This window comes from Coturnix japonica, chromosome 11, assembly GCF_054131305.1.
Source record: "Coturnix japonica strain WE chromosome 11, WE-NBRP24, whole genome shotgun sequence".
Lineage (NCBI taxonomy): Eukaryota > Metazoa > Chordata > Aves > Galliformes > Phasianidae > Coturnix > Coturnix japonica.
Window position 1 is genome coordinate 4,314,585 of NC_140673.1, and position 21,058 is coordinate 4,335,642.

Below are 21,058 nucleotides of genomic sequence, written 5' to 3' on the forward strand. Positions count from 1 at the left end.
CCTGAAATCCTTTGTGTAACTTCAGATATCCCCTGAGGTTAAGGGTAAAAAGCTGGATGATTTGATCACAGGCAACCAAGCATGACAAAATAACTTAAATTCTTCTGAACAGCACTTGCAGGGAAATTCGGAAAGCCAGGATTGCATGTCTGTATTTGCTTTGACAGGTTAGATCCAGTTTGTAATACAGACTCGAGACAATACCCTTAAAACATCATCTGTTGGGTCTCCAGATGGCATCAACTGGTGGTAGAAAAATTCCAGAGGTTTGGCCTATTTAAATGGGGGTAATCAACTCCTACAACCAGAAGTCATCGGGAAAAGCATACTCTTTTACTTTATTCCTCTCCAGATGAGTTGTGGCCAATGATAGCACTTAAGGGAGCTCCTTGTCACCATCCATCCGCAAAAGCAGCTTATTCTGCAGAAAGCAGCTAGATGAGCTAAGCGTACAGTGTCTCTATGCAGAATCCCTGTACTGCAATCTACGCCTTATAAGAGCTTGTCTCATCCTTAAGGGTCCCAAAGCACTCTAACAAGATACATGATGACTCATTACCTGCTACCAAAATGCAGCCACCTCTTCTGCAGAGCATACCACATCACACTGCGTTCTGTCAGAGACTTATCACAGGCACTGCAACTCACCAGGAAAAGAATTACTAGAATAAGCTAGAAGCAAGTCTGGCTGGGACACGAGGGTTCATACCACTGCTCAGAGTTGGGGGAGATGTGAAATGACAGCCAGCGCTCAAGTTCATGGGCTTCATCACTCCTTCAAAAATCCAGTTGTCAGATTGCCTTAGGCAGCGGCAGCTGCTTCACAGCCACTCACCACAGGAGCACTTGAGAAAGGAAGCTCCCTAATCATTCTTTCAGTCTCAGGTTCGTATTAATAGAAAAACAAAATACAAAACGAGGTTTAGAAAACGTCTATGTTCAGCTGTTGGAGGCCCGGCTACTGGCTTCAGCTCCAGAGGCATTTGAATTAAGACATGATCCGCAGACACATTCCTGCCCTACAAGCCGTCAAGACTGAACTGGTGTTAGCAGCACCGCAGTTCAAATACTAACCTTCATGTCTTGTTCAGCCTTCATCGCAGCCTGGGCCTGACTGCCTCTGGCTCCAGACACTGATCCACAAAGACCTCTGGCCACATGCGGTAAGCGAGGGTGGCTCATAAGGCCTGTGATCATCTGAGACGGCATCTGACTATGCAGTACTATTGGCAGCCTCTGAACAGGCGCTGGGAAGGTGTTAGTATATGGGGCTCTTACCAATGGAGGGAGCAGGTTAGGCTGAGAGAGGATCTAAGTGGGGGAAAAACAACAAAAAGAGACATTTAACAATTAGAAAACTGCCAACTAGATTGCATGTTGGCATCATCTTATAGGGGAAAAAAAAAGTAAAAAAGTGCCTGCTCTGCTGTCAAACTGATGTCAAGAAAACAGGCTTTTATGCTGAGAGGCCATGCTTAAATTCCAGGACAAAACAGCACTACAGTGCTGCTGTGCCTTCAAGTGCTGCTGACAACTTAGACACTGTAAATAATAAGGGAGAAGACCCAGGCAGGGTGGTGGAGGAGTCATAGAGAAAGGCAGTGCTGAAAAGTCTACGTAGTTTCTGCTAGTTGCAATCCAAAAAAATATCAAAATCAAACCTTATGCTCTGCAGTCAGACACTCCAGTGTTAAAGCCTAAAGAGAATGTTTACATGTAATCCTATGTTTTAACAGAGGCTCCATCTCCCTGGCAGCCTGGCTACAGTCACCCACAACTGGGACGCAGCACCCTTGTAAAGCTGCACTCCCTGGACAGCCAGCACAAGAACTGACCTCATTCAGCTACTGACAGATTCCCGGGCACACACAGAACTCTCCAATTAAACCCACCACAAAATCTGCACTACAAGTTAGCAAGACCCGAAGCTATTTTTGCCTTGACCTTGAAATCAGTTTCTTCACACATTTCTTTATTTTAAAAAGGATTTCATTGTGCATCTCCCTGTGATAAAACCTGAAGAAACACAGCAAGGTTGAGAAGTCACTCAGTTATACAGAACAAGATTCGCCTGCAGGAAGCCACCAGCTGCCTACCTGTGGTGCAAACTGTGCAGGAAACGGCTGGGTCATTCTCACAGCAGCAGCTGCTGACTGGAACTGCTTCTGGTAGACAATGCTGTTCATTTTATTGGACTGATTGTTAGGACTTGTAGAACTGGCCCTGAAGAAAAACAACAGTTAAGAGTCACATCACTCTCAATCGAAGCATGTTTCTATTGCTAGTTGCAACTTAAAAGGCAGCTTGGAGTGGGGGAAATCTCTTAGAGAAGCTGGTACCAGATTTTTCTGGATGTACTGTCAGTTCAAACTGAAACAAACCCAGAACTTAAAGGCTATTAAGAACACTAAGAAAACATAAGAGAAACACTTGGGATATGGAAAGGCTATAGAGTAACATCTGTACAAAAGACCTCTCCTCAAAGTACTACAATACAGGTACTAATAAAGTGTGTACTCTTTCCCATTTCTGCTACCTTTTCTCTTTACACGGTTTTTAGGCCCTGAGCTTATCACAACAGGCATTTAACTGCACTGTGCAGCTCCTTCCACTCTGACCTGCTGGCAAATGTCTTAAAGATGCGTTTGAGCAAATTTCCAGAGTTCTACAGAAAATGCTCTCTTGTATTTTGTTTGTTTGCATGTCCCCCCATTATAACTTCTAGGATGTGAGGAATCACCATGAATTAAACGAAGCTTGAAAGATTATTTGGGGGAAGGGCACTCAGCAGCTCTCAGAGGAGGAAAGAGTGAGCAGCCTTCTTTAGAAATGGAGGCTGACCTGTAGAGAGCTCTCATGCAGAGTGTGTGGGCAAAACACAACATAAAATGAGCAGCAGGACAGCAATGATGAGGAAGGCAGCTAAACTCAGCACACACAACCTTTCACAAGCTTCTGTTTAGTTTTTACTTGGGACTTTTGAGCTCTATTACATCTTTCTGCATCTTCCCAGTACCTTCACAACACCAAAGCTTATGGCACCATCCTGCTTCAGCTGCATCTCAGAGATTCTACACAAGAGTATCTCTACAGGACACAGACCATCTTCCTCACTCCTTTATTTTTCTCTTATCTTATGATAAGAGATCTTACGTGAAGTGTTGCAGGCAAGAATTCAGGATCACATGCAGGAGTTCAAACTAATTTCTGCTTCACTAGAAAAGCCTGAATGCTTTCAGCCTGCTACACTGAAAGTCAATGCAATGCAGTCACCATGCAGTTTTCAAGAACAAAACTGTCTAGCTCCAAAGTTCCTTCAGCCCACTCAACTTCACCCACAAGCACCTCGGTAAGTTCACTAAGAGGTACATTCTGCATATGAGAATTCAATCCATTTTGTCAGTTAACCAAGTAAATCCGCCAACTGCTTCATTTCCATCACAAGAAGCTCAGGAAACAAAGGTGTGGGATCTATAGCAGAACTGCTCTAAGAACTACTGCTCAAGTGCTTTTTGTTTTGCTTTTTAAAGTTTCAACACTGCAGTTACTATTACGCTCAGGGAAGTTAAACAGCCTTGATAGTTTTACTCCAAAGTTTATCTTCTCTGCCCAGTTTCCAGTTTTTTGCTCATTTTTAGATGATCTGTTTAGTTCCATTTGATTCCAAAATATTTTTCATGCCTTATTTCAGAGCTTTATTTTTCTGGCTGAATGCAGTGGGGATCTGATGCCATACACCTTAAGAGCACGCTCCTCTTAAGTTCAGATTAAACACTGCATTTTGCATTAATAGCCCTTCATCCCACACTTTTCAGAGCTGGCTGCTCATGTATGACCAGGTGAATTTTCCAGATCTGATTTCAAGAATCTCCAGCTTGAAAAGAGATTTACCGGAAGGGACTGGATGTTGGAGTAGTGCTTCTGCCAGACACTGGTGGTGTTCCAGGTTTAACATCAATACTGCCTCCAAACGCCTTCAGTTCCATTTCTGATATCTGAAAAGCACAGCAATTCTCATGTTAATTCAGTAAGAGTAAAGAAAATTTAAACAGCTTAGAGTTCAAGTTTTCCTTCCCACCTCAGATACCACATGGAAATACTTAACTACAATACTGAAAAACGCCGAAAGGAAGAGCTGAATAAAATAAGCAAGTTCTAAAACAAACAAAAGCAAAAGCACAGCCAAGAAATCATTCGCACTTAAATTCCTCAGATTCTAAATGGAGCAATGAGTCTTGCATGTTATTTTGCAGATAAAGTCAATAGAAATTGGTCTCTGGCACAGCATCCTTCCACACACAGCTGTTTAGCATAATAACAACACAAAGTCAAATGTAAAGCGAGCTTTGGTTTCATTTGGCTACCTTTAGCAGGAAGATGATGGAGCCCCTAACAGAACAGCAAAGGCACCTATGGAAACATCCCACATTAGCTTTCTCATTTCTTATTGACGCAATAGTGACTGCACCTTGAAATCCAGGCCACCAGAGCTCTAAGTATTTCAAGCGTAGCTCTAGAGCCACATGTATTCCTGCTCCAGGGAAAGACCTTCTTGCACCTGACAGAAAGCTTGGCTGTGCTCATGCACAGTGTTATCAGGGCTACCTGAAAGTGTCGCAAGTGTGTGGTGCTGTAAACTATCCAAAAATCCCATGTAGATGCAATTTCAGATTTGCAGACAAAATGTCATGATGGGATGGCAAATCTACACCTCTCTTCATTAGCAGGTGCCACCGAGGCTCCACATAAGGAGAAAATTTCCAGAACTGTTTCAGTGTTACTTCCTTGCTAGAGCTGTCACTCAAGGCCAGTTTTCTTCTGCTGTAAGACCAGCCATCACACACAATGTTCTGTGTTCTCATTATGCACTTTATGGTACTATTCAGAAAAGCAGAATCTCAAAGAGCAGAAGAATTTAGCTCTGTTTTAAGGTCATGGATAATACAACGTACATTGAAGTCCCCAAAACTCCAGTCCATTGCATCAGAAAGACTAGTTTCCATGCCATTCACTCTTAGATTCACATTCAAGGGCAGAAGAGATTTTAATGTCCTTACAAAAGTAGAAGGGATAACTTCCCAACCCTAAAATTATTAACACACAGATATACATGCTTCTCTTGTGATGCTTTTCACCACAACTACCTGACAGGAATTCTCTGGGATACATGGAGAACAAGACAGTATCAGTAAAGATCACATCTATCCTGTTAGAGCAATGGGTGCACAACAAGAGCAAATTCATGCAGCAGGTGGCAGCATTACAAATGCATTCAATGTATGTGCCAGTTTGGAAGCACAAATGTAATCTCCATTTACTCCAGCAAAGAAAAGAACTAAAAACAGACACTGACAGATAGAATCACAGCTCTGATACTGTGATGATGTTTTAACAATTCCTCCTGTACAGTTTTCTACATGGTGCCCTACATGAAATATTCTACTAGTCCACAAAGCCATTATCAAACAAAGTGTTCCTGCAGCACAATTTGACTAGGAGCAAGCCAACCACAAATGACACTCAGCTAAGACTTCACAAGATGCAAACTCTCAGTCACTAAGGAACTCATCTTGGCTGGCTTTCCTGTTTTCCCCTCTCTAACTTTTAAGGTCAAGAAATGTTTTTTTTTTAAATGCAAGTGTCACTGCAGGTTGCCACAATGGTTCTACAAAACAGCAGATAGTAATGCTTCATATTAATTTTGGTACTGTAGATTTATCCATATGAATACCTTTCCAGTCGCAGCTATCATGCTGTGCTGAGTTCCTGCTGGGATTAATCCTCTGAAAGGCTGGGTTACTTGTGCAGGTCTGCTTAAATTTTGAGCCTGTGCTTGTGGTGGTGTGTGCTGTAGTGGTGGCTGTAAAGACTGGGGTAGGGCAATAAGTGGCTGTGCTGTGGATCCAAAGTTGGGCAAAGAAAGTTGTGATCCCGGTAAAGGTACTGTTACCTGGAGGGAAAAAAAGAAGTATAGAATCACCAGTAACATATACACAGGGCCATCATTTAACTTCCTTTACTAGTTCGTGATTCCAGTCACATACAGGGTAAATGGCTTAGTTTCTTGTGGAATCATAGAGCAGTTTGGTTTAGAAGGGATCTTAAAGATCAGTGGGTAAACATGTGAAAATACCACAGTGACCTGAGTGGCAGGAATAATTGTATTTAGTAGTTAGACCGCCATTCTCAAACCTGAAAAAAAAAATATATTGTTCGACTTCAAGACTATGTATGGGAAGATATTCTCCAGATGGGAAAGACTTAAAAAGGTTCTGCTCTGAATGATAAAATATTTCAAGTACAGAGACAGTCATATTTGAACACATTAAAAACATGAACATTTCCAGGAGGTCCTTAAAACCACACTCTATTTTCAACAGATGAGACCCAATCTTTCAATACCCTTTTCTAGACATCTGTTTTGGTAACTTCTCACGTACTAAGGAGACTACTATAGATTTACCTCCTCCCCCCCTCCTTCAAAGCCACTTAAAATTTCAATCAGAAGATGGAAGCCTCTAGACAGCATGCTGTAAATATAACAATACCTACACATAGCAAATTAACTGATCTTTCACAAAAGAATTCCACTGGAGCTATTCTACAAATCTCCTGACACATGTTACTGACCTGGCTGTCCTATTTTGCTTGTTTGATCTATCCACTTCTCAGTTGCTTTCTACATGTTTCATCTCTGACATGTGGCAGGTCTGATTTTCAACTCAGTGAAACTTGGGTGTTAACAACTGGGCTGCACAAAGCACCCTTAAGTTTACTTGTCTCTTTCCACCACCAACCAATACTTGAACCCAGGAAGGTAGCACATGCCTCAACCAATTAGCAACAGCACTGTGCGAACTACATCTTTGCTTGTCATTGGAAAGAGAACTATTTAAGAGAAGCTTCTCAGTAACTCAGTTTTGCAGTGCTGCTGCAGTAACTCCCCATCGCTATCAGTTTTTAATTCTTGCAGTTTAGAAGAATTAAGGATTCTCTGAAACCTCCTCTCCCATCACCAACAACATGCTTTTTAGAAGAATACAACTTAGGGAATTTACCATGCCATAGTTTACCTGCTGGAGAGCACTGGGAGATTGGGCAGTGTTGTAGAAATTGCTCTGGCCAGGTTGTTGAACTTGCCCAGAATACAGATTTGAAGCCTGGGTGAGTGTAGCTCTGGCCTAGGAGGAGTGAAAAACAACATAAGGAATACTTAATTCCACAATACTTGATAATACAATGATTAAGATAATACTTAATTCTTGAAACTGAGACAGTGTGACATAGTAGTACAGTAGAAAGAACAGCACAGAAATATGAAAACCTGAATGTTTCAGACTGTAATAAAGCTCTTATTTGCAAATAGTGGAATAGCCCTTTGCCATCTACAGTAAAAGAAACCAGACAAAAAGCTTCAATAGTGATACATTCTGGAAAACAACCCTCAATTAAAGAGATTATTCTAATGTATGTTTATGAAACTAAAAGAACATTATCTTCCAAGTGTCTGAAGCTTTCTGCCACCTCAACTGTCATGTAGCTGTTATAGAAATAGGCAATATTTCTTTTTTTAAATCAGATCACTGAAGAAGTTTTGCATTTTCTGAGTATTTCCTACCTGGAGAATGTGTGTATCAAGAAGCTGAGAGCCTCCCAGTCCTGAAGCTTGACTAAGTTGATGTTCATATAAGATTGGAATAGGTTGTGTATTAGATGTCTGCTGAAATGCCAGGCTTGACTGTGCTTTTGCAAGCTCCTGGTGTTGTACTGTGGGAAAGTTGTGTAAGGCTGTACCAGACAGAACTACTGGTGATGGCTGAGACAAACCACTCTGCATAAAAGCTTGCTGGGACCTGCAATAGATTGGAGCATTATGTATATAAACTAAGAGTTCAACAATGAACCATCAGAAAATTAAAACCTTGAGTTATATTGTTTAAACATAATTAGAAAGTCTGATTGGCCAAATTTTTACTAGAGAAAGATATATATATATATATTTATCCTACAGGCAGCAAAACAATAGATACTAAAGACCACATGAAAAATAACCAGGCTTTTTTATCATACCCTTATACACACCAAGCTACAGTATTTTTTCATAATTTGACCAAATTGTAATATACGCCAACTACTAGCTCTTAGTTCACGCACTATAAGGCAGGTCAGTGCGAAAGCATCACATTAACAGTTCCATTTAGTCATAAGGCAAATTGCTTTTGTACTCTGGAGATCTATGGAGTCAAATGTCTGACCTTTAGTACTTACAAGCTAAGTTACTGGATGTTGACAATTGTAGTTTCTAAATGAATGCTCTGGCTTCACAATTGGAACACAGACAGACACCAAAGCCTTTAATTCTAACTAGATATTCAGTTGCTTTGTCATCACTATAGGAAATTTGCAGTTTAAAACACAAAGACCAAAAACAGAACAGCAAAGCACTGCAACAGAGGTTGTTTTAGTCCACCAGGAAATACTTCTTCAAACCACTCCCTTAAGTCAGCTCAATTGCCATCTTCACACCGGAGAATCAAATAAGAGTGGCATGTCCGTAAGTCAGTACCACTGTGAATAAATTTTGATGGGAACAGCACGGAAACTCTGGAATAGTTTACAGTGGAAAATTGTATGCAGATTTACACACAGACAAATTCAATGCCACCTGAGATACGCTGATCTTCTGATTATCTTTTGCAGCAAACCGAAAATATTTATTCTAAAACATGACCTACTATTCCCAATGCATCTGGGGTTACCCATGGGGTTCAAATTAGGATTTCAAAGTGTTTCCAGATTCCAGTGTTAGTTTGACCAGAAAATAAACAAAATGCTGAATTAAAGGGTCAGAATCCTCCCCCTCATGCACCACTTTTATAAATTTTATTAAGTATTTAAGACTGATTATGTTTTCAGCCTTGTTTCCTTGAGTTATAAATATCACTGAACTTCTGAACCCAGAATTTCGCAGCTCCACTTGTATGTGCAAACTGGCTAATCTGTTTATGGAGTTCTTATGCAAATTAACAGATTAACAGATTAAAGATTTTGGGAGGGAAAGATAGAAAAATGAAGTAGCCACTGAGCACAGAATGTATCTGCAAGGAAGTGGGTTCTGTGAATTCTGCCACCCAAAAAGCAAATGAATTCACATATGTTACTTACCTGTAAGGCTGTAAAGAGGAGTTGAACAACTCTTGGGCTTGTGACACAGCTGGTGCTGCTCCTAAACTCAGCTGAGCTTGATGCTGCCCTTGCAGAGGTGCATAGATGGGAATGGGGATCTGCTGCACTGAAGCAGGCTGCAAAAATAAGCAGCCGTTAAATTGAATAAACCTGTCTTAACATGATTATACAACCACCTTGTGAATATGCACTTTCACATTAAGTATACCATGAGTGAAAGCTTTTTATGACAAATGTTTTGAATCCAGAGGGGCAGGAGAGATTGAATACCATCCATAAGCATCAGTATGGAGCAGAAAGAAATAGACATGACTGTGTTTTTTGCAGAATCTTCCCACTCTTGCTTGCCCGTATGTGACGATCAGCAGAGCTGGGATGGAGGAGAAAGGAAGAAAAAAGAAACCCCCAAATACCTGAGAAAGTCCTGGTTGAAAACCTTGTTGTTGGGCCAAAGAAGGTGGTGCCAAACGTGCATGTTGGGTGTTGAACAGGTGACTTGTATCCATATAAAAAGTTGGAATTTGAGCTGCAGTACCTCAAGAAGAGAAATACAATTAGTATCAACTTCCAGGCATTCCCTTGCTAGATGAATTTTCACCAAGTTAGAGATACAGCCACCGTCAGTACTTCCCAGTACAACTACCAGAGTTTGAACGCAACAGCTGGGTGCATAATAAGCGTGTTATTTTTTCTTTGGTATCAATTCACCCCTATTAGAATCTATCAGTTTTGCATACCTATGTTATTCTCTGGGGACAAAACAGATTCTGGCCAAAGCAGGTCAGATGAAGTAAGGGAAAGAACACGCTTCATGTAATTTAGGTTAACTACATGTAGGAGTTTCTTTGAAGAAAAATGCCACGACCATAAACTACAGTGGCACCTCACTAAAATCACCAACACCAAGTCATTCTTGATCTTAAATAGCAATTTAAAATTCTGGAACAGAAAAACAGTATATCAAAGAGCAAGAAACTCACTTTCCTCACTAAGCTAACAACACAGCATTATTGATATAACTTGCATATGTAGAATAAGATGATTAGTAAGTATTTGCTTATAAAAGCTTCTCCATCGTTCTGCCTTTACTACAGATAAATTCAGAGTGAAATTCAATTCTCAAGCTTCAGAAAGCCAAAAAAGCAGACACGTGGTTTCTCAGTCAAACACCATTACCTGCTGCAGACTGAGACACATAGACCTGGGGACTCTGCTGTTGCTGGGCAATGAGGGATGGCATACAGCTCAGCTGGGAAAAGTGACTTGCAGAAGCTAGGCTGCTTGTCTGCAACTGCTGTGGTTTCACTTTACATATATTGGGAGGGTCCGAGGTGCTTGCAGTCTTTGTACTCAGTGAAGAGGTCGTGTATGTTCCAGCTCCTAGGAGGAGAGAAGCAAGTGGCGTATCATCAACCAGTTGAAGACACTCCAAAGCCTCTTCTCTTTCAGTGCTCAGAGTTTTTGCTATGACTATGCAAGCACAGCCACTATCAGTAATGAAAACTGAAATCTACTGCAGCTATTTCCATCACTGTAATGCAGATGGAGAGTAGATAGAACAATTCTATTAGGTTCACTACAGGAAGAGCTACAACAATAATATTTCTTCCCTTCTCAAGTGCAGGAGGACATGAAATCAAAGTAGTTATCTCAGTTAAAAATACTACAATGTACTATGATTGTGCCTCTCAAGACCAAAAGTCTGGCTCCAAAGAAAGGTCTTTTTAAACAGCTGAGGTTTTGACATACATTTTAACTTTCCTAGATGTGAAGACTTAATTAGGCACAGCATTTTTTGGTTCTGACATATCAAGGGTGGGAACAAGCATTGTTCATGAAGAGCAGTTGGGCATCTGCTCTCCCTAATACAAGGGAGTCCTGGTATAAGCTGTTGAAGCCTTGGCTCTAAAAGTAAATCTACAAATGAAATTAAAGCTGCAACTAGCTGGATGAAGAGTTTGCAGGAAGGCAAACCTGCTTGCTGGAACTGAGTGGCTGCCACAACTGACATCTGTTCCAAAAAAAATCTCACTTGCCTCCCTTCACTCAGATAAACAGAATGAAACTAACATGTCAGCCAACAGAAGCTTACATCCTCTTTCAAGTCCTTATATGTAGCATAAGCAGAAAGATGTCTTCTCAGTATTCCTTTTAGCTGACTCAAGTGCAATAGGGGAAGGATCTCTGTTAATTATTGAGGTATCTGGGAAGCTACTGTTCAGATATGACATTTCACAACTGCACAGAATTTGTCAGCTCTGTATTAAATGTATTTCCATAGGGAACTTAATTTTGTTGGAACACATAACAAAGAGCAATATAATAGGACACTGCAATCTTGACATCCAGTACCTGATAGTGAAGTTGTTGGTGTCACTGAAGCCACAGGAATAGGAGGCATTGATGCACTGGAGAAGGAGCTGTAAGTACCACTGCTTGGCACAGCGTTGCTGCTGCTGCTGTTGCTGCTGCTGCCACCAGCTATGGGAGATGCTGCTGAGGTCACCGGTGAACTCTTCTCCCCCATGTTTGGGGAATTCTCCCATGCTTTGCGTGCAGACTCCATCTATTCAAAAAGAAAACAAATTTCCTTATCTATTAGGAAATTCAACCAGCCCCAACAGCCTCTCTCTTTTAACAGTTATTTTTAGTTCAAAAGGCAACTCAGGCTTCATGCGAGCCTCTTAAAAAAACTGCCGTAATCGTGCAACTTTGTTCATGCAAAAAGCATACGGCCTGAAGTTGGAGCTCCTTATCTGTTCCAACTGCACGCGTGCACAGTTCATCTTAATGCTGAGTACTCAAAAGAGTTCACTCACACTAATCTGGCTTACTTTTATTTGACACGGAGAGCAAATGACACAGGAAGCAAAAGAAAGCTACAAAAGAATCCAAGTATTTCCAGGAAGACTTTTTCTTATAAGTTAATTGAACCTTTTAAACAAAGTAGCTCCTTGCTTTCTTGCTAAGTCATATATTTTGAGTGACCACCAAATCTAACATACGTTTTAGAAAACACAAGAGCACTCAAATGCACATTTCCAAATCAACTGCTGTTCAAAATGCGATCAAAGCTGACACAACTTGTGCATTCTGCTTTACGCCAAAACTAAAGATGCTACATGCTCCTCTTTCTACAATGAGTTTCACCACTGCAAAGCAACTTGAAACTTCAGTCTAAAAGTTTTAGGCACAACCCTCTTCCACCAAGAGTGAGAAGAACTACTGTTCCATTGCAGTCAACAACAATCTTATCATTGCTAGAACAGGTTCTGAAGGCTGTATCTTTGAACTGAGCCACTTTTGAGGGACTACCAAACATATTTAAGTTCAGACCACATCCAGAAATATAAATGCTTCAAGTCCACAGACTTCTCTCTACAACTGAGGAGAGCTGGGGGTTGAAGTGGAAAGACTGTGTGCACAGCTGGACGCCAGAGGCTAAAATCCCTCATCTATAGGATTCCAAGCTTCTCAAGGACAGATGCTGTATTTAAAGGTATTTGCAAAGGTTCAAATACATCCTCACCAGCCTCGCTGCCTGGATCAGTAGAGCACCCTAACTGGGATCTGCAGCCTCTCAAAGTCACGCTTTCAACCACCCTGCTTTAAATGCATTAGGCAGAGCCTGGACAGCCAAAAGAACTTGGATTATTTGGCTAGATGCTTCAAAAGTGATTTTAAAAAAAAAAAAAAAAAAGCAAAGCAGTACACACAAAAAAAGTGGCTGACAACTGATACACATCCATAAGGAAAGTAGCCAGAGCTCTGTATTCTTCAAGAAAAAAAAAGCAGAGGGAAACAAACTTTGTTGCACCTTAAATCATTTGAAGACAGGTGACTTATCCATCTTCCTTTTTGAGACCATCATCATCATCATGCACTTATGTTTAGTTTTCCCACTTCAACACTGTCCTCCAAAGTGGAGGAAAATAAAGAATTATTATAAATCTGCTGGATTTTGTATAAGGTGGAACACTGCGCTGGTATTATGAGAAAATGAGGTAAGTGCCTGTAGATGTCTGAACAGAGAACACACAGAAGCTTCCACTACATTCACCATGTTTCATGATGTCCTGAAGAAACTAGTGACAATGAGAGCTGGAGTCTACATACGGAATTTTGTCTTCCAAACCTAGACACTACAGAGATTTCTCAAGTCATTCCATATCCCTATGGAATTGCTGCAAAGGGCATTTAACAGAGATCTGAGCTTTTAGAGACCTCCTCAACAATGTCTGAATAAAAGAGGCACTGATATTCTACAAGTACCCACACAGCAACATCTACAGATCAGATGCAAAGGAGGAAGTAGCTCTAAATTGAGCGAGACTTGGGAAGATGCTGTGACTTTGCTTACTGTTCAGTCATGGGAAAAGGAGAGCACAGGTTGAAGATCCCGGCTGCTCAAGGCTTCTTCACTGTTCACCCACTGGGTGAACAACACTGAATTCAAAGTCCAGTACTTACTACCTACAAACTTAACTGGAGACAATATCTATGTGCACATTCTTCTTTATGTCAAAGTTTAGGTGACAGACAAAAGAAATTCTAAAGCTGCCAGACTCCAGACTCAGGTGACTACATCAGAATTTCATGTTGAACCCTGCAACATGGAAACAGGCCAAGCAGTTCAGCTTGAGATGACTTTGGCTTTCTTCTGCTCAGCTCTTTAGCTAGAAATAGCCATATCAGACAAGTCCTTTGAGGATTATTGCCTCGGGAAGGGTGGCTTTAGTAAAGTTGGTACAAGGAAAAAGTTCTCAATCTTTTCTCAGACTAGCACCTTTTGCACCTATGCTCCTGCAGAATGATATACAGTATTAGGAGCAGGTGTGGCTAGAGGAAGGAGGCAGAGCCTTGTAACATTGCCCCAAGGGAGGGAAGGAACTGCTTTGTTTTCTGTTGCTTTTAAGACACTTTCATAAAAGCAAAGATGACAAGAGACAGGGTAAGAGCAAGCAGCTCTGCACTGCCTGAGCCAGAAAGCCTTTTGTGGAAGCGATAGCCTCACAGTGTGCGCTTCAAAACAAGCTTGTTGCCTTCAGCATTTGGAAGAAGGATGCAGTGCTCCAGCAGCTGGAACAGAGAACATGGAGATAAAGCTGTTTCCAAACATCCTTCTATTCAGATTTTAATCAGTGTACTTCAAGGTAGCCTTAAAAACATGGATCTTCGATGTACTGCATTACCACACATCCAGGATTTATCATCCGCTGAGAAATGAGTCAAACCACTGACACCAGAACTAGAGAATAAGAAACTGCAGGATGAAGTGGACAAACGAACACTGCAGTCTGCTCTGTGGCTGAGCAGCATCACATTCTTTGTGGATCTGTGCTGTAGTAACAATCCTACCTGTATTACATGCGGATCAGATATCCAGTTGTTAAACAGTTAGAGACTGCTACTTCAGAAAAGTGCTTTCAGGCGCCAGAAAGTCAGATTATGGTAATTTGTTACACAAGAATGCAACTGAAAATCAGAGTTTTGTTAATTTACGTGTCCCTCCTCAGGCCCTCTCCCCATTTTGCTGGCCCAAGTGACTACAATGTTATTTTTTTTCATTTCTCTCCCCAGGAAAAAAAAAAAAATTGTTAACAAAAGAAAAGCAGACACAACAAGAGACCATTAATAACTGTCATCCATAGAGAACACAAGCAAGCAGCTGTCAAACCATGCCAGCAAGACTGAAGTCTCACCAGGACTGACAAATGACTTTCTCCAGTGTTAGTTCTGCACCTAATCCCTGGTTTCAAGTGTTTGGTTTTTTTAAGGTAACTTACAGAAACTAATTTCAAACATGACTCCTCACACTAGAAGTAGGAACACCATTTCTACTAGTTCAATCACCTGCAGCCACAATAGCAAAGCAGATCTCGCACACCAGAAAGAACAAAATAACTTCTAAAGGTACAGTAGCAAAACAGAGACCAATACTATGTTAGTGAGTTATACAAGACACACAATCCAAAATCCATCCAAATGGCAAAATGCCACTCAATATATTCTATACGCCTGCTCTACACTGATGAGCAGAACACAGAATATTTTTAACACAACAAAGCATGTTCTGACTAGCTAATAGAACTGCCTTACAGTCACCGACACTCCACCTACTCAGTACTTCTTGAAACTTCAGCCATCCAACTCAAAGCACAGTATCACTGCACCAAAATCTTACTGCTAAGAAAATCAAGCTTGCCTTACTAAGCAACTCCTTGCAGCCTTTAATACCCAACTAAGCAACTTGCTTTATGCTACATACAAAACAAAACCAAAAAAAACTTAAAAAATCAGTCAGATTCTGATGGTTTGTCATGAACACAATGGTAGAACGCTAAAATGCTAGGATCCTTTTTCAGGGCAGTGGGAGCCAAGACTGGTTGATGCCAAGTGTTAATGCAAAATGGGGTTAGAGATTTAGAATTTAAATGCATCCTTTGATAGTCTTGTGTTTCAGCCATCCGTTTATATGCAGAAGCAAGTCAGCAGAGGAAACAAAGGAAGGCTCTAAAAAAAGGTTTACCAGCAAGTTCTCCATTAACTTTCCCCTGCATGCAAGAAAACAACCCTTAGAGGGATGTGGTACATACCTTGAGGGTGAGGTCGACGGTAGCGGGAGAAACTGGAGTTAGGCTGGAGCTCTGTTGTAGAGTCTCCCTCCTAGGGAGGGGAAGGGTGTGGGGCAGGGGCACCTGAAAGGCAGGCAACACACATCACATTCTAACTACGTCTATTATGAAAGCCCCAGAAAAAGCAAAGCTCAAGCTTTATTCAGTGAGCTACAACCTCATCCAGGCTTGAGCATTTGGCAGGGAGATTCTGATAAAATAAGGTGAAAATATGGCAGGTGGGAAAAGGTCATTCAGCAGGTGCTGAGATGCTTCTCAACTCTCTTAATAAAAAGAGGCTGAAGACTGGGGTTCTGAAGGGTTCGGGTCTTCTGCATAAACAAATACCAATTTTCTGCTTTGGGATATACTTTGAAGTACCATTTTACTTTACTGATATGCCCATTCTGTACCAATACAGTACATGGGGGATAGTGACCTCTTGAGTTCTGAGATCCAATTTCTGAAGAGAGGAAGCTATGAACCTTCAGAGTCACAGGACCATGAAACAAACCAAAACAGATTTGCCATCCAGTAACCAAATTCAGTTATCTTCTCTTTCAAAAGATTAAAGATGTCAAACCTAGGGAAATGAAGTTGACAAAAAGCTATTTCTATCTTTACTGAAGAAAATGCTAATAATTTCCTTCATATTCTAAACAATGTACAAAAAATAATGCAGTGGCCAGTCTACTCCTTTCTGACTAGTTCCTTCTCCATCCTTCTCCTCCCACAGACCACAGCGAATGGAATTCCAGCCATTGATGAGATGAGGCTAATCCAAAGATACAGATACTGAGAGCTTTGAAGCAGGTGATACCACAGATCCTTTGTGGCCAGGATCCTGTGCTGCAAATCCAACTCCAACGTGCCACACTGGAGCATACACTACCACCATTTACACAAAAGCAGTCAGTTTCCTACACTAACCACCAACGGCACAAACCACAACAACACCAGAAAAATCCAACAGAAGAGTAAGCTTGGCCAATATTGCTTCAAGACTGCATTAAAGGATGCTGCAGTAAAGCTGAAAAGCATTCCACGAGACATCAGCAAAAACCTGAGACACTACTGCATGAATTCTTCCCTTCCCCAACCAACAAGTGACTCAACCCTGAGCTAATTATACTTCAGCTACTCAAACAAAAATAACAAGATCCGTGTTTCCAACCTGGTATCCCAGCAAACTCGAGACAAACTTGACTCCACAACATAATCCTGTTGGTCTTCTCAATCAGAACACCACACACAGTCAGGATCACTGGCTTTGTGAGGACTGTACGTTACATCTCTACTGAATGTGAAATCCTGCCACACTCTTTCAAAGGCCATTAAGCTGCTCCCTTTGCACACAGTCACTGACTTCAGGCTACAGTCCAAAACTGCTTTCTTTTTAGAAGCCTTTCTTCAAACTCACCTACAGACCTTGGCACCAGGTTCAAGGTCCAGCCAACTACTGAGAATGTGTTCATTTTACTTGTCTTTGTATATTTTAGAATTGTCCCTACAAACACTTTCACACTTTCTCTGCTCTGCAGGTCATTGAAAAATGAGGAAATATCTGAGGAATTCCAGGACAGATACTAACTGAAACAACACCTGTCCTTCAGAGTAAGATCACTGGGTAGTGCACAGCTAGCCAATATGAAGAAACTCCAGTGACTTGGAACTTAAGGCAGTATTTTGTGCTTTAAGGAAGTGTGAAAATTTTCTTGTCTTCAAAGTCAAGTCGATTCACTGCAATAGACTTACGTTCGTCACCAAAGTCTCCTCCATTTTTGTACTGCTAGTAGCCACTGTGTTAGGATGAGAAGGTGTAGTGTAGTCTGTTACAGACTCCTGTGAAGAAAAATAATTCCATTAAAATATCTCACCTTACCTAAATCTGATTTTAAGTTTCTTGGACAAAGCTCAGCCTTTCCACAGGAAGAAACCACACCACTGAATCTGATCTCCCAAAGGCTTTCTTTGCATGGTAGGCACATCCTTGTTCAGCAATCCTTGTTGCTGAACTGCTATTGAAGTCAAAACTATTTTGGGGAGACTACAGTTGGCCTCATGATCTCACAAGCGTGACTTGAGACAAGTCAAAATACAGTCTTTAAAGCGGGTGATGTCACATTTGGACGTTAAACACATGGAACTGTGGTGGTGTAGGCACTCATTGGTTACCCAAGATGCTTTAAATGTTTGCAGGCACTTTTAGTCCAATTCATTTGAAAAGTAATAATGCATTAGCTGAAATCTTTCCGTAGCTTTATACAAACAGGAATGTCTTGGGTAAATCTGAAACAAGCAAGGCCTTCCAGTTAAAAAAAATAAGAGAACCCAGGGTGCTATTTAACAGAGCAATTTTCCTAAAGCCCTGTCTCAAACCCTAAGACAGTACCTCTGGACAGTTACAGTTTGCCTCCCAATTTCCGCACTGGGCAGTGACATCAAGAAAGAAAAGGGGTGGAAGCACAAGACTACCCCAAGGCTTTCCTTGCAGCTTATTTATCCTCACAGTTAGGTAAGCCATACTGTGCTCCATGAATCAAGCTCACTTTCATGGACTTAACTGTAGCCAGTGACTACTGCAGCTGTAGGTCTAAAATCCCTGCATGTAATTGCTGGCACTGCCAGCTCCCTACAGAATGATCTACAATGAACACAGAGGACAGCAGCATCTCTCTGAACCAAAATTTAGCACTGTTCTTAGTCTTTGTCACTAGATATTTTAACCAGAGTATTCCAGGCAAACAAGCATTAAAATAAATATTTTAAGACTATCAGATAAATGGTGTGACCATATACTCCTGAATCAGCTGAGATTCATTAATTCACCAGCAAATGCTGAAAGCCCAGAATAAACTCCATCATTTTTGCAGAGCCAAGAAGTATCTGAAGCATAAATTACCTGTTGACAAGCTTTTGGATGTGCCAACACAATGCCTCCGAAGGCACCAAGATTATACTTGTTTAACTCAACCACACTCAACCAGTATGATGATAAACTATGAATAAGTTTATTGAATTCACTGCTCAAGTCTATAACAGTGTCTCCTAAAATATTAACTGAAGCATTAAGATACTAATCAACAAGTAACAAAGAGCCATCCTTAAGGATAAGCTTATTGTGGTAAAAGACCAGAACAAAGAGTCCAACTATAAGGGCAAGAATGTACACACTTATGCATTTACAATGGAGACAGAAAGAAGCTGCTTCACCATGTAGTTATTCTCACTCGTTGACTTGGTGGGATATAAGTTCCAGATCTCACATAATCTTAGGTGGGCTATAGGTTATATATGTAGAAAAAAGCAAGCACACAAAGCTGCTTTAATCATGAGATCCTTCTAAGGAAGTGTAACTGAATGGCTTCTTGTTTTTTAAAGATCCTTTATCATAGGAAGTTTTAAAGTAACATTATCAAAATGCCTTCAAGGCTTAGACCTAATCTTATATGTTCTCCACACTACAGTTCGTCACAAAATAAATTAAATCAAATAAGTTATGTGCTAAACATGCACAGAAGACAATGCATTAACAGCACTGCAGATATTATGGCTTGGTTAAACATCACCTTCCATTTACTGATAGAAAAAAAGTCTAGGAGTCTTTTATATATAGATACCACTCGTAGATACCTTTGTAGCTCAATTAAAGTGAATCTTCAGAACAACTGTTTTACTGAATAAACCAAACACTTTACTATAAACTAATAACTAATAATAGCATCAGCAGTAAGTTCTAAAGTTATATATAGGGTACTTATATCTGAACAGAAAACAGGTTAACTTTTTACAACTGTTTAATTTGCTCAAAAGAGCTCCCAAAACCTGAAGTGACTTTACGAACAGAAGGATACAGCACACCTCAGAGCTGACCTAGCTACAAGGGAGTGAGGGCCTACAATTAATTAAGGTGTTGAACACGTGATTTATTCCTGAGATGTGGAATTAATTCAAACCAGAGCACTTGTCAAATACTGAACCCTTTCAGAAATCAGTTCTATATAAAAGTATGTCTCCTTTTTGACTTCACCTCTGCAACATACAGCTTTTATCAAGCACTCATCCAAAACTGTTGCCACTTCCACTACGTACTGATCATTCCTGCAATTAGAAAGCTTCAGATCTTTACCTGGAGATGTTCAAATGGAAGAAAGCTAAAGACATCCCACCTGGCTCAGAGACCTACGCAAGAAATTGCATTCACTCCAGAAATACTACAAAACCCAAGAGAAGCAGCTGAAAATGCTTCAGAGCATCACGCTGATACGTTCCTGATAAACAGCTCATAATGAGCGAAGACAATGTTACACAAACAGGAAAAAGCAGCTGTAATGTTAACCAGTACAGAAACTGCAAGACTGGGACATTTAAAGACACTAATCATTAGTTATTTAAATCAGTATTTAAAGACACTTAAAAAGTACCAAGACTGGTTTATTTCTGTGAAATCCAGATGAAGCTTACCTTCCCTAATAGACCTGCACGTTCAATTTCCATAGAAGTTTCCATATAAAATATGGCCATTTGTTTCCTAGAAAACCTACTACTGATGCCCATGGAACTCTACATGACAAAAGGAATTCAAAGGCAAATCTAGAACCGCTGAAATAGGTGTTTTGAGGGCTATTTATATCAAATATTAAATGCTCCTAAAAGAAACCACTTCAAGCAATGAAGAAACTGTTGGAAACTGGCATGTCCAGCAGAAACTTTCAGTTTTCCTTTCAATTTGCTCTTCCCTTCAGAAGACAGAGGTTTGACACTTCAGTACTGTGGTAGTTCAAAGAATACTGACAATCTGCTTTTAACTAGGGCCAGAAAGGCACAAAATACAGACTTCCAAAACACAGACTTCCCTTTTGAAGATCTCATTCTTTTAGAACACGTGTATAGAGAGGACATGGTACCGATTTACTTCACCAGAGCCACCAGCAAGTCAGTCTAGTAATCAAAGATGTTTACTCTAAAGGGTTAGAAAAGGAGCTTCCTCGAGTGCTAGTCAAATAAGTTTGAGAGATGGTGAGAAAGAACACAGCACACAAAGAACAACCTCCTTAGCATAGAACAGTTTGATGTTTATGGTTCTGCACCTCTGCGTAAAAAAGAGGAACACTTCATCCAGTTCTGGTGTCAACAGAAACCATTCACATCTACTACACAATACAAAAACTGCTAGGAAGGATGAGAAATCCCAGTTCTGAATTTTCACACGTTTGTCATTCCACTTAAAAATCAAGTTTGCAGCTGATAGCTGGGAA

General features: G+C 40.7%; 1 protein-coding gene across 50 annotated transcripts in view; it reads right to left on the minus strand.

The window, feature by feature from the left end:
* Nucleotides 1-21,058, minus strand: part of PRRC2C (proline rich coiled-coil 2C) — a 63,339-nt gene that overhangs the window by 3,196 nt on the left and 39,085 nt on the right. For 5 of the 50 annotated variants that reach the window (XM_085510864.1, XM_085510855.1, XM_085510862.1 and 2 more), the window contains 12 exons: nucleotides 17,556-17,642; nucleotides 15,783-15,884; nucleotides 11,539-11,752; nucleotides 10,363-10,566; nucleotides 9,600-9,721; nucleotides 9,166-9,302; nucleotides 7,619-7,853; nucleotides 7,059-7,181; nucleotides 5,732-5,950; nucleotides 3,892-3,995; nucleotides 2,097-2,223; nucleotides 1,075-1,311 (listed from right to left, as the gene is read on the minus strand). In XM_085510864.1, coding sequence (XP_085366990.1) covers nucleotides 1,075-1,311; nucleotides 2,097-2,223; nucleotides 3,892-3,995; nucleotides 5,732-5,950; nucleotides 7,059-7,181; nucleotides 7,619-7,853; nucleotides 9,166-9,302; nucleotides 9,600-9,721; nucleotides 10,363-10,566; nucleotides 11,539-11,752; nucleotides 15,783-15,884; nucleotides 17,556-17,642 — 1,911 coding nt within the window. The remainder of the gene's footprint in view (nucleotides 1-1,074; nucleotides 1,312-2,096; nucleotides 2,224-3,891; nucleotides 3,996-5,731; nucleotides 5,951-7,058; nucleotides 7,182-7,618; nucleotides 7,854-9,165; nucleotides 9,303-9,599; nucleotides 9,722-10,362; nucleotides 10,567-11,538; nucleotides 11,753-15,782; nucleotides 15,885-17,555; nucleotides 17,643-21,058) is intronic. The other 45 variants (XM_085510903.1, XM_085510887.1, XM_085510879.1 and 42 more) reach the window with 28 other exon arrangements.